The 13577-nt window shown below is 39.5% G+C and overlaps 2 protein-coding genes across 3 annotated transcripts in view; one reads left to right on the top strand and one right to left on the bottom strand.

Moving 5' to 3' along the window:
- The window catches only part of rerg (RAS-like, estrogen-regulated, growth inhibitor), a 64305-nt gene extending 58724 nt beyond the window's left edge, over positions 1-5581 (bottom strand). Inside the window, exons 1-2 of one of the 2 annotated variants that reach the window (XM_020926695.2) lie at positions 5452-5581; positions 4348-4721 (exon numbers count right to left, since the gene is read on the bottom strand). The gene's annotated coding sequence lies outside the window, so the exon portion shown is untranslated. The remainder of the gene's footprint in view (positions 1-4347; positions 4722-5451) is intronic. The other variant, XM_055153282.1, reaches the window with a different exon arrangement.
- Positions 5473-13577, top strand: part of plxnc1 (plexin C1) — a 19927-nt gene continuing 11822 nt past the window's right edge. The window contains exons 1-15 of the mRNA XM_055153278.1: positions 5473-6665; positions 6947-7081; positions 7155-7255; positions 7334-7442; positions 7804-7954; positions 9029-9131; positions 9222-9297; positions 9392-9433; positions 9507-9640; positions 10223-10402; positions 11621-11726; positions 11796-11966; positions 12249-12422; positions 12906-12999; positions 13285-13386. Coding sequence (XP_055009253.1) covers positions 5556-6665; positions 6947-7081; positions 7155-7255; positions 7334-7442; positions 7804-7954; positions 9029-9131; positions 9222-9297; positions 9392-9433; positions 9507-9640; positions 10223-10402; positions 11621-11726; positions 11796-11966; positions 12249-12422; positions 12906-12999; positions 13285-13386 — 2788 coding nt within the window. The 5' untranslated portion in view covers positions 5473-5555. The remainder of the gene's footprint in view (positions 6666-6946; positions 7082-7154; positions 7256-7333; positions 7443-7803; positions 7955-9028; positions 9132-9221; positions 9298-9391; positions 9434-9506; positions 9641-10222; positions 10403-11620; positions 11727-11795; positions 11967-12248; positions 12423-12905; positions 13000-13284; positions 13387-13577) is intronic.

The following is a 13577-nucleotide window of genomic DNA, read 5'->3' as shown; positions in this document are numbered from 1 at the left end:
CTGCATTAGAGGGAGACACTGGGAGTCCCCTGGTCTAGGACTTGGCAGCTCAGAGACAGATGAGCCGTGTCCACTAAAACAGGAGTATTATGTAACAAAGTGAGCCGCTCCTGAATGCTAATGACAGCCAACCACACACAGAGAGGGCCCAGGGAACAAACTATCCATCACCACGATCACAGCTACATGTACTCAATGTGTGCCATGCATTTTAATGACATTTTAATCTGAGATCGATGGGGTATGGATCAAGGCAGACAATGACAATGCATTCAATTATAGAGAAAAATTCCAACTTTGATGATATAGGGGATATGTGAGTACAGGAAAGGTGTTATATATGTTAAACTCACTATTTCCAGAATAATGCTTAGTATAAATAGAAGCACATAACCTTATTCTATCATGTTATTAATGGTCTGCAAACAAGGCAAAATATAGGCCTGTGATTTTCAGTCTCTTCACATCAGGTACCACCAAGATCCTCATAGAGCCTAGAATGAACCAAGGAAAAACAATACGAACTAAACCAAGGGTGTACAAACTTTTTTCATCAAGGTCCAAATATCAAGATGCAGAGGGCTGATTGAGGGCCATAGATTAGTGCTCGATACAGTGAATAAATGTGTTCAAACATGTGAATCTATAACGGAGTAGGATGAGACACCAGACCTTTATTCATGCTTAGATCCTCAATAGGTTTTATAAATTTGGCTTTATCAAGGTAAATGTTAAAAACTGAAGGTAATATGGGCCAAGGACCAAGAACAATTGTTTTGAGGGCTACATTTGGTTGCCAGACCACAAGCCTGGCACCAGTTCAACAGTTTAGTTGAACTGGTGCCAGACATTGGTATTATACCTGTCCGGTTGAAACAATGTCTTAATAAACAAGAGAAAGAAAAATCTTAGATGAATGTCCAAATGCTTATTTTTGTTGCTGGCTACATTTGTTTATTATATCTATTTAGTTATACAAATTAATAGAGATGCACCGATGTGATATTGATTTTGGATATCGGCGCCAATATTGAACATTTTGAGGTATCAGATTCTGGTCCCAAGATAAACGGTACAGTCAGTATTCCATTTTAGTCTATAAATTGGTGCAATAAGACCCAAAACACCTTGTAATTTTGAATTTGTATTTTAACTTCTTGGGTTTGTTTTAAAGACAATACAGTAAAGTGTATTTACCTTGTTGACATGTTTTGGTTGCTAGCTGCAAGCCATCTTCAGAACTGTCCCCGGTGTTGGTGGTGACGTGTCGCATATCAGCTGTTGTTACTTCCTGTTGGTGTGGTCAGCCTGATGGACCTGAAAGGATGTGATGGACCTGGACCACGCCTCCCGTCGCCCGATGTTCTTTGGAGGAGGATATCCCAGATGTGTGAAAGGAGGAACACTCCGTCATCATGGTTAATGCTGTCTGTGCCTTGTTTCCTGATTTCAGTGGCCTCCCTGATCCAGCATTTGAACTTGTTTTCCGATCCAATGACCCGAGCCCCATCCCAATCCATAATGTGGGCAGGAAACGAGGCATAGACATCATTAACCATGATGACGGAGCGTTCCTCCTTTCACACACCTGGGACACCCTCCTCCCTTAGAACGCCGGGCGATGGGAGGCGTGGTCAGTCTGAGTGATCTGCCAGGTCCATCAAGCTGACCACATCTACAGGAAGTAACAACAGCTGATATACGACACGTCACCACCAACACCGGTGACAGTTCTGAGGATAGTTTGCATTTAGCAGCCGAAACACATCAACAAGATAAATACACTTTACTGTATTGGCTTTAAAAAGAACCCAAGAAATTAAAGTACATACGAAGACAAATTTAACATCTTTGGCTTGAATTTATAATTTTTCAAAGCTTTACTGTAATAACTTTATATGATAAATAAGTTAAAACACATTTGGATATTTGGTTCCTCCACGTCATTTGGAAATCAATATTATTATAAGATAGATATAAAGCCTTAGTATCAACATTGGTGTCAGATCAAAAACAGCTGGATCAGTGCATCCCTACATATTACTCCTACATCATTTATAAGGTTCACCCAAGCCAAAAATAAAATGTTGCAACTTGAGGCAAACTCAGAAACACAGAGTCCCACACTTTTTATCATCATTCTCTTGTTTAAAGCACAAAGAGCTCTTATCGCATTCCTGTTTAAAAGCATAATGCAAAACCTTGTTCTTGCCAACAATGAAAAAGCATCCAGGATCTTAGAGGAACATTTCTGGTTGTATATTCAAATTATTCTGTCTAACTGTCCTGGTTAATCTGCTCTTTAATGAACCTGGTAGAATGGTCCCACACTGCCCGGGAGTCAAACCCAAGGCCCCCAAGTGCTACCCATTCATTCACTGTTAAATATGGTTTATTGATTTACGAGCTAAAGTGCAGTCATATTGTTGTTTTGATTTAGTAATCTCTGTATAGTCTCTTTTTAGTCTTGTGATCCCTCTCCGTGGTTTAGTCTGGTGTCAAAACAAACACAACTCCGCACCACACAACAAATCATAAACAAAGCCAGTTTTACTACACAGTTATTCTAATTGTAGAGTAGCCATCAATAGTTGTGTCCTTAGGCAGGACACTTCACCCACATTGCCTAGTATGAAAGTGGTGTGTGCGTGAGTGATGATGGTGGTAGGCGGGACTGATGGTGCCGATTGGCATGGCGGCCGCACTTCCGTCAGTCTGCTCCAGGGCAACTGTGGCTACAATAGTGGCCTACCATCACTGGGTGTGGAGAGAAAGAATAATGCTCTGTAAAGCATCTTTGTGACATATGTCTGTGAAAAGCACTATATAAATAAAGACTTACTTACTTACTTACTTACTTACTTTCCATACTTGAACTATTGTGTGTAATGGGGGAACACTTTACATATAACAAATCAAATATGTCTTACTCCAGACAGTTATCAGAATAGTTAACCATGCAAGATACCAATCAATCCTCTTTTTAGTAAGCAAAAAGTATTTTAATCTTGTTGACCTGAGTACAGCCATAGTGATGTACAAGGTATAAAAGCATATGCTCCCTCCTTGTATACGAGGAACTGTTTGAGCAAAAAGAGAGAGTCAGTAAAACTTTAGAAGAGCAGGTTTATTAAAATAATTAAGACTAGAACACATAAAAAAACAACTGTATTTCAGTTAGAGGACTTAGCATATGAACCAACCTGTATGTTAGATTAAAAAGGTCAGATCCACACAAGTTTTTAAGAAGAGGTATGAAGGATTGTTTTTTGAAAGATATACAGCTCTGGAATGATCCGTCCATTCAGTTTTGTTTTTCTGTAATGTTTAATGTATGTATAGTAAGCCATGTGATGTGGAACTGTAAATGTAAATTTGCTGCTGATACGCTTGCTTTACTTGGTATTCCTGTGTCATGTTATTTAATAGGGTTAGGCATCATTATAAAGATTTTTACTTCAGCCTAAACCCTTTTGGTCATGTCATTCTTGAAACTGTTGCGTATATCTTTGTTGTTCGGCAAAATACTAAATAAATTATTACATTACATTACAAATCCACAAAAAGAAATAACTAACAGAACAAGAAAATGTAACTTGTGTCTTCAGTACTCATAAATAACTCACTATAGGCTAAACTGGCTGCAGTAGCCTCCCACCTACAATATACAGAGGTGAGCCCTGTTATGTAACTGAAGCCGTCACAGAATCTGACAGTGAGGAGGTGTGGACTCTAAGCTGTGGCTCTGATTAACTTCAGGAAAAAAGGAAAATACTCAGTGTCACTCTCTATAAGGTCCACGTCAAATCAAATCACGATCTGTTTTTAATTATACCTAAATACAGCCGTATGCCTATAGTTGAAGCAGCTATTATATGATACAAGGTTCAACGTGGCTCCTTGTGACAGGGCAAATTATTCATCCAGCATCCTAACTGTCATACTATCAAGAGGTGCCAATGTTTATATGTGGTAAAATCTCACTGTGAAGTAGTCTGCTGTCACTGTACACCAGATGCCCTCCCTTTGGCATTCTACTTCATCTGACATTATTCCAAGTAGGGTATCACATTTTCAATATGGACACGAGTTTAGAGGAATTAGCTAATGCAATCTTTAGGGCAACTTGTCTCATATGTAAGGGTTAGACTACATTAAAAAGACAAGATTTCAATGCAAAACCTTCCATACAAACAGTTAATAGGGGTAATTGTACTTTGTAAAGGATATTAAATTGCGGCTTTGCGCCAGTGGGACCTACAGGTACACAGCAGTAGAAGCAAATGATATGTGAGCACATAGACCAGAGTGCACATCTCACGTTAAGAGCTGTCGAAGTAGACTTACCAGTAATAGTGAAGTCCCGTGTAAAAGACTGGCTGATATGACGAGCGTGAACCTGTGGCAAAATCAAAACTGGCGGGTCCTCTTCTGAAAAACACGGTTCTGACCTTCACTTTGGTTCACAAAAAGAGGCGCTGCAACTGCGTGGAGATGGAGCGACAGGATGGAGGTGGACACAGAGCCCGGTTCGAAGTAGGCTGAGAAGGATGAATGAGTCCTGGAGCTCCGGACAGTGGTGATATACGGCGAGGAGGCGTGGAGCAGAGGGAGTCCTCGCACTCAGTCTGAACTGGCACTGGTCCTGCGCGCTGCTGCATGCCTCCACAGAGCAAGAGCGGCAACGCAGCGCATTCTTGTGGCACATCTGATAATAGCAACTGGAAGCAAGATAGAGCACAAGAATACAACGAACCTGGTGGGTTTGATTTGATACATGACATCAGTTGACAAATTCAACTGGATTTAATATTAAGCAAGTGGAAAATACCTTAACGCAAAAAGGCCTATTCACAGATAGCTTCTTAATATTATAGACACCTTTTTGAAGACTTTTTACCATTTGAAAAATGTAATAGCCCAATAGTTTTAAAATCGTAATTGCTATGGTAACTGTCCTACTTTTTCATCTTTCTGAAACCATGAATATGTCTGTACTGAGAGGTTCGGGTAAAATAGAATAGCCTAATAGTAGCTATTATTTACCTTCATACTTAGCCTACCTCCACTAGATGTCACTTTAACACCAGGCTACTGGCCAGCGCATACTGACGCTAAAACTCAGGGGTGTAGAGGAGCAAAAGGGGGGAAAAAGGTTAAGAAAGGTAAAGTAAGGTCAAATAAACGTATTATAAGTGTTGTTCACTTATTTGGTTTGTAAGAACATTAGATAGACTAATGCTAAAAACATTAGGCTGCTATGGGAAGAACAGCTAAATAGTAGCTTAAGAAAGTTGTTACCGAGATTTTTCGACTCAAATAAGCAGTAGAGTCTAATGTTACAATGAAATACTTCTCAAGTCTCTAACTATAGCCTACACAATTTCAAGACTTTTTCCAACAGGAGAAAAACTCTTTTGAACAACTGCGGTTTTCACTTTCACTCCTTACATTAGTCCTGCCTCTCATGCGTCTCGCACACCCGTGTCGTGCGCCTTTACACTGCGCGCCGCTGCCTGACAGCGCAGTGCAATGTAGAGCTGGAGCTGGAGAAGATGCTGTTGTTGTGCGCGCTGTGCGCTCTGTGGTCCACAGTGGCTCACAGAACAGCGGGGAAGGCTTTCAGTTTGGACGGAGATACACGGAAACTTGCAGTGACTCGTGAAGCGGTTTATGTTTCCACAGAAAAAAGCCTGTACCACCTTCGCTCGGACCTCAGCCTGGTGCGGCGCGTGTCCCTGAGGGGGTGGCCTTTGAGTTCAGACCCGAAATTTGTCCGTGTCCCAGATGGAACCGCTGGGAATACGACTCTAAAGGTAAACGTGCTCCTGCCCTTCACCTCCAACAACACCCTGGTTATGTGTGGCGCTGTGGACCAATGCGTTCATTGCGAAGTTCTATCGCTGCAGGACGTGTCCACTGTCATACACGCGGAGAGCGCCGCCCTGGGTCCCGTCAGTACGCACACCGAGTCTGTGGCCTTTCTGGTGACTGGTGGAGAAAACAACAAATACATCTTGGCGGCCACAGAGAAGAGCCCCAGATCCATGAAAAATCAGTGTTCTATACAAGAAGGCATCATCAATCTGTTCAACACCAATAATCGTCAGATTGGTGACATCTTTTCTTTCAACCTTGGAAAAGATTTTGCCCTCAGGAGCAAGACTGACTACGTGGGCTTCGTGGACGGTTTCCAGGTGGATTCCTTCATTTATGTTTTTTCTAACCTGAATTCTTCCACTGGAAAGGCAGTACGACTGATTTGGCTCAACGCTCAAGACAGTTCGAGGGAAGCTATTCTGGAGTCCCTGCGGGGCGCTTTTCTTAACACCAGTAGTTCTGCGGGGTTTGGTGGGAAGCTCCTGGCCTCCTCTGTGATCGCCGGGACCACACCACTCAGGTGGACCGGGGTCTTCAGTGTGGATGGGACACGTCTCAACACTGAACTGCTGTTGTTTGACATCAGTCCCAGATACACCTCCCCCCCGGATATGGACAAACACTTCAAAGTCAAGGATAATAATAAGGATAATCTGCCGGAGCCGGAGACCGTGCGTCCACAGAAGACCCTGCTGAAGCAGAGCCACATGAGCTCCGTGCTGGCGCTCACACACCGGGTCTGGAAGCTCTTCTTCATCGGAACAGCGAATGGACAGCTCATCAAGGTGTGTCCGCTGAGCTGCACTTTGGTCCATAGAAAGTTACCAAAAAGGAGCAGAAATAGTGATTTGTAAAGTGTCCCTACAGCCCACCATAGGTCTAATGTATCGATTAATGTCGGTGGCTTTCCAATAGTTTTTGGTTAGCCTTTTAATTGCTGTTACTTAGTCTCTAAGGTCTAAGTCTTATCTTCCTTTACGACACAAAATAACATATATGTTGTCTCATTATATACAGAAGCATATTGTGTATTTTGATGTTCATTGCTCAGTTGTTTGACTTTCAGCTAGTTGTGGACAAAAACTACCAACCTGCATGTCCAAAAGTCCTGTATAGAGCCGATGATGACGGTGAGGTTTTCCCCAAGTTATATGTGGACGAAGTAAACCACAAGCACATTTATGCTGCATTTACAAACCAGGTACGGACTAAGAGTAAGTTACCTCTTGGTTCTAAGCCTTATTCTATGATACATTTTGTTTATTTTTTTATAGATTATGCAGATCGCTGTGTCAAATTGTTCAATTTACACAACACTGCATGACTGCTGGTCTGCACAAGATCCACAATGTGTTTGGTGCCACTCAACAAAAAGGTTGGTCACTCACATGAACAGATGCAGAAAACTGTTAGCACCAGATTTTTTGTTGAGCGATACTTTTCTTATATACAGGTGCACATTTGAGAGTGACTGTCAAAACTCAAGCTGGGTTTCAATTTCTGAGGATTTTCAAGAAGAAGAGATGGTTTCATTCAAAGCAGAAAGAAATGCATCTGGTCAGGTAAAGTTAGGCCACACACTGTTCCATTAGGCCTTCATTAAGATGTGTTTCTTATGAGAGAGTGAACTTAGCAAAACCCATGTGAGGCAGAAGAATATGAGGAAGAACTAGAACAATCCAGCTTTTATTTTATTTATTTATTTATTGTGCTCTATTTATTTGATTTGGTTGAAAAAATATAGTTTGTGTGCATATGGTTTTATGTGGGTAGACATAGATCAGTGTTAGGCTAATTGTTACATGTGGTTGAATTGGATTTTACATCTAAAACATAGGCAGATGTTTTATAGTAGACAAGCACTCTAACCACTTGTTGTCTTAGTTAGCTTTTATAGTCAACCAACCAGTATTATGCTTTCAGATCACAATTAGAGTGCAAATGCACATGAGTGTGGGCCCAAGCAAACCGAAAAACTTTGCCTGTCATTTTACTCGATTGTGTGGACCTGGCCCTGCTCCTAGCTATCCACAATGCATCTGTGTCCTCCATGACATCCGACTACCTGCACAAGGTCAGTATTGTCAGAAACTAACCTAACCTTGCACAGCAAGATGGATTCTCACGATATTTGTGAGTTTGGGACCAATCAGATTCAAATAGTCATCATGACGTTCTGTGTTTTCCGATTGCTTTCAGCGAGATTAATCTCAGATTGTTAACGTGTAGAACTCAATTAAGAGTGCTACATATATAATTTTGGCGTGTGCCAAGTTACAACTGATCAGGAGAGATGAATTAGGAGCAATGATTATCTGTGGACTGTTAATCACAGGTCATTTTTGGGCTGTGACCAAACAATGTTAGCTTAGACAAACTTTATTGATCCACAAGGGAAAGTATTTTGACCCAGTAGCTCACATGTCACAATATAATATAATATAATATAATATAATATAATATAATATAATATATAATATAATATAATATAATATAATATAATATCGTCGAGAGGAGCCAGTTGAGGTGGCTCGGGCATCTGTTCCGGATGCCTCCTGGGCGCCTCCCTCGGGAGGTGTTCCGGGCATGTTCCGCCGGGAGGAGGCCCCGGGGAAGACCCAGGACACGCTGGAGGGACTACGCCTCGGGGTTCCCCTGGAGGAGCTGGAGGACGTGTCTGGGGTGAAGGAAGTCTGGGAGTCCCTGCTTAGGCTGCTGCCCCCGCGACCCGGCCCCGGATAAGCGGACGAAAATGGATGGATGGATGGAATATAATATAATATATTAGTAAAGAAAAAGCAGCAAAAAAGAGATTGTATACTTTTATGCCATTTTGTGGAAAATTCCAGGAAACATAATAGCATCTCTGTTGAAGAAAGATGATTTCAGACTTTCCACCTAATAACTTACATACTGTCCCTTTAAAATACAAAAAGTATAAAGAAAATATAAAGAGAGTGTATTATATTTGTCAGGGAAAACTATCTCGGGTGTCTGTATATTTCTGATGGTGAGGAAGAAAAGATGGAGGAGGTTGAGGTGGTTGATGCTGCTGCTGCTGTAGAGTGCATTACATTATTTAACATGTAAGAATGCATATACTCTCCTAGTAGCCTAAACTAAAATTGATTTCTACTGTTCTTTACAGGTGTGAATATGACTGTTAAAATGAGGATGTGGAACGAGGAGAGATTAGAAAATTTCAGTCTCAGGAATTGTTCTGAGATCAGAGGACTCCCTTCTCCAGCTCTGTATGTAACACTCTATATAATGTACAGGAAAACAAATGTTAGTATAATGTAATAAATAATAAAGTCATGAAAGGGCCATTATCTCTTCAGGTGCAGGGAGTGTATAGCAGCTGGTTGTGGCTGGAGCTCTGATAGTTGTTCCTGGGCAAATGAAAAGTCAACGAATGTGAGTATACTGAGAAAAAAAAAAAAAAAAAAAGGTAAAAAGAAAGAAAATATATATTTTTATATAAATAATTTTAATCAAATATTATTTTCAGAAAAGTATTTGCCAAAAGATGGAGTCACATATGAATTATGTGGTAAGCCTTCAACTCTTCAAACTCTCCCCCAATGTTTAATCTGTTTAAAGTGAATCCATCTTTGTTTCTACAGAAGCCAGAGATCTCGTCTGTCTCTCCAAATGTCGTGTCTTTCTATGGCAAAAACCACGTTCTGCTAAAAGGCCGCAACCTCAGTCATGTGACCCGCGTGCGGGTACATGCTGATCTAGACTGCAGTCCACTGGAGTAAGAGTCAGAAAAGCTTTACTGCCATTGTCAGCGGACAAAAGCAGAAATGTGCCTTGGGGAAATGGTGCAACACAAAACAAGAAGTAATAGAAAAAAAATATATATATAATGTGCATGCATAAATTAAGGTAGTACATATAATACCATCAAAATATAAACACATACAATATGGAAATAATATCAGTTATAAATATTTATTAAGTAATTAATAACAACTTTTTAAAATCAGGATATTGTTAAAAAGAGAGCTAAAGAGAGTTAAAGAGAGTGTCTGATGTGTTCATGATTTGAGTCTAAGAGTGGTTAGGTTTTATTTATTTATTTATTTAGTTTCATTTATTTAATTAATTTCAATTATTTACAAATTCTGCCTTTATTTCTTATAGTATATATATATGCCATCAGATTTATTTACTTTTTTTTTTTTTAATAAATTTTATTTAATGTAGATAACTCAAAGCGGTATGTATTATCATATGTTAAAATGCAATGAAAATTAAAAATAAACACCTTAGTACACCCACACACTCCTATCATGCTGTAAGGTGACAGTGCTAACCTCTATCTTTATTCATTCAGATCCCCGGTATGGAACAACACTGGAGAGAGCCTGACCTTCCGCATCCCGAGTTCAGACAACAAAGGTGTGGTCCAGGTGTGTGCGGTCCTCCCTGACAACAGTTGCCATGGTAACGTCAAAATCACATATGGCTCCTTACCATCCTGCACAGACATCAAACCCAGCAGCAGCTGGCTCAGGTAAGACCCCGCTCTGTAAATAGGCTGCATTACAACTGACTGTCCAAAAAATCTAAATGCATATTACAGGTTTGAGGACTTTTTTCACTAAAACACAGTAAACTTAATTATATTTAAAATTTTACAAAAAAATTTACATATTTATTTTATAATTTTACTTCCTGGTTGGACGCACGCAGCAGACAAGAACTTTTTTTTCCCCAACAAGCTGCCACTGGCTTAAAATTGTGATAAATATTTACCATGTAATTAGAAAGACATAAAAACCTGCCTTTGCACTTTAAATGAGAATAGTGGAATAGTTATATCTTCTGTCATAATTCGAAAAAAAGAAGTCATTAGCTTTAAACCTTATTCAAAACACACAGGAACAGCTCTAGGTGTGTAAGTGTGGACTATTCGTTTCACTTCCCAAATTTTTTAACTTTCACCACAAGACAACTTCCCTTTTACGAAACTGAAGTTGTTTCTTAACCTTGGTTTTATCAGGTAAGGCCTGACCATTTCTGCAGTAATGTTTGCTGCTTACAATATGGAAAGTTTCTTGTTTTTTTAGGCCCAAGCGTCAGAACCTGGTGAAGGCCTATTAGTATCGTGAAGTAATGCCACTAGTGGCCGAGAAGTGAACTGTTGCAAAGTGAAGTGTACGTAGTGACCAGGGGGCCTCGCTATGACACAGGAATGCGCCAGTGCTTTCTTAAAATGTATAATTTTAAAAAGCGGAACATTGTTCTCATATTAGAATATTATTAGGCCCGAGTCAGGGACAAAGTCTAAGCAAGGGACTAATTAAAACCGCGACCAGGAGCACGAAAATTGACAAAAATCAAGCAGTAAACAAGGATGGACAGTGACCGGTGTCAAAAATTAGAACTTGATGAACTCTAATTTTGATGGGAGCCCAACCCAGAAAAAAAAAAAAAAGATGGAAAAATCTGAAACCCAGGAAAGGGTTATGTCTAGGGTTAGGGTTGGGTTAGGGCTACAATTAGTTTTTCTTTCCAAAACACATTATAGCCTTTTGTTTTTTTGGTCCCCTCACCCCATGCATCCATTATCCCTCCTGCTGTATATATGTCCAAACATGGCATCTGGACTTTTCACAAATATCTAATGAACTGTTTGTTTGTTGGACTAAACATACCCATCCATGCTATTAACCAAACAGATTTTTGTTTTCAGTAAGTTAATATTTCTCTTTTTATTATTTTGACCTAGTGGGGGGAGAACTATCACTCTGTTTGGATCCAATATTGATTTCTTTGATGAAGTTGTCCACAGTCACTCTCCGCTGAAGACTCTCGCTGCTCGGTTCAGCAAACAGGTCTGTATGTAAAAGTAAAGCCAATTTGTCTTAGAAATCATGTTTTCAAAACCCTTATATTTCAAACAGAATATCTCATACACCTCTCCGGGTGCGAAGAACCCTCTCTCAAGCATTGTGTTTTTGAAAGTGGCCAATCATACCCTGAGCTGCTCCAGACCCGTTACATATCTGCCAGACCCTGTGTTTACGACTTACACCTCCACAAAGATAGGGGGTGACGCCACCATCATTATAACGGTGAGGAATGCTCTGAATACAGTGCCATAATGGAGACAGTCAAAGCTACAAATGCAGTCTTTCCGATAAAAACGTACACTTAATTTGTTCCTGTATGTGTTGATGCCAGAGGTGAATTAATACAGATTTTTCAATCAACAATAATGTATTAAACACTACAACGTTACAACCACTATACTGTGGAACTTTCCTGGTTATAGTGCCCCATTAAATAATTTCACAAGGCTGTTTTGTAAATATTTCTTATACTTTGTATTTAGAATATGTATGTTTCTTGTGTAGAAAAAGGCTGATAATCTGGATATACAGCTGAAGGAGCTGTCCGTGTGGGCTGTGGTGGATGGACAGAAGTATCCCTGCCTCGTGAATAGCAGCAAAACCAACAAATTCAGCAACAATACTGACTTCATCTGTCAGATCAAGAACACACCCAGCACCAACTTTGAGTACTTGATGGTAAAATCTATACCAGTGCTTCTCAAACTGTGGTATGCAAACTTACAGGGAGTTAAATGAAAGCTTTAAAGGGCCCATATTACGCTATTTTCTGATCTATGTTATAATGTTGTTTCCTCATCAGAAACATTCACATATGTGTAACACACAAATCCTGCATATTTTGGTTGAGTTCTTTACTTGTTACTTTACGTGTGTCAATGAAAAAAACAGCATTCTAACATGGCTTAAAGCTCATAAGAACCACGTTTGTGCCTTTAAACACTTTTACTCTTGGATTAGATTTGTATTCGTTCTTGTATAGCTTGGTTATACATTTTGAGCTTTAAACCAGGTTATGATGTTCTTTCATGTAAAACACATGGCGTATTTTATTTGCACTGCTCTAACTTTGCGATAATAAATTTTCTGTTTGATGCAATGCCTTGCTAGTCTAGTACTGGTCCTAAATATATTTAAAATGGTGTAACTTTTTTTTTTCAGATACAAGTTGGGGACAGCAGTGTCATATTGAAGCCTAAGCTTGATCTGATGCTGATTTTGCTGGTGCTACTGCTAATACCCTGCATTGTTATAGGTAAAATTACTATTTATCTATTTAAATGTTATAAGCAAGTTAAACAAAAATAACTGGATTTACTAGCTTTTTGGTGACATCACTAAAACACAACAGAAGAAGCTATTGGGTTTATAGCCAAACATTGTCATCAAAAAGTTAGTCAGTCCAGTTGTTTTTGTTTAACTCGCTTATACTAGTAATATTGTATTCCTGGATGTCTCAAAATTTGAATAAATGAATCTATTTAAACATTACACTGGACTTTTAAATGAGTGTACTGATACTGTATTTGTTATTTTAAAGCTGTGGTAATTGTGTACAAGAAAAAGCAGAACCAGTTGACCAATCGAATGAACAGTTTGATGGAAAATTTGGAGATGGACATCAGGAATGACATCAGACAAGGTGAGAGATTAAATACTTCAACCAAAATCCAGTCTAATCCAAACCTGCGCACTTTATGTTTGAAGTTGATCAGAGTTCAAAACATTTACTGACTATTTATATATGTAGTCTGTGCTATCAATCGGTAATTATAGGTTTAAAGAAGCAATATGTCACTTGTTTCCATGGAGATGTTTCATAGTATTATGTTT

The sequence above is a fragment of the Boleophthalmus pectinirostris genome, unplaced genomic scaffold (assembly GCF_026225935.1).
Source record: "Boleophthalmus pectinirostris isolate CB_2022bp ecotype Guang Dong unplaced genomic scaffold, ASM2622593v1 HiC_scaffold_18, whole genome shotgun sequence".
Lineage (NCBI taxonomy): Eukaryota > Metazoa > Chordata > Actinopteri > Gobiiformes > Gobiidae > Boleophthalmus > Boleophthalmus pectinirostris.
The sequence above is the reverse complement of the archived record's forward strand: the minus strand, read 5'-3'. Positions and strand labels throughout refer to the sequence as shown.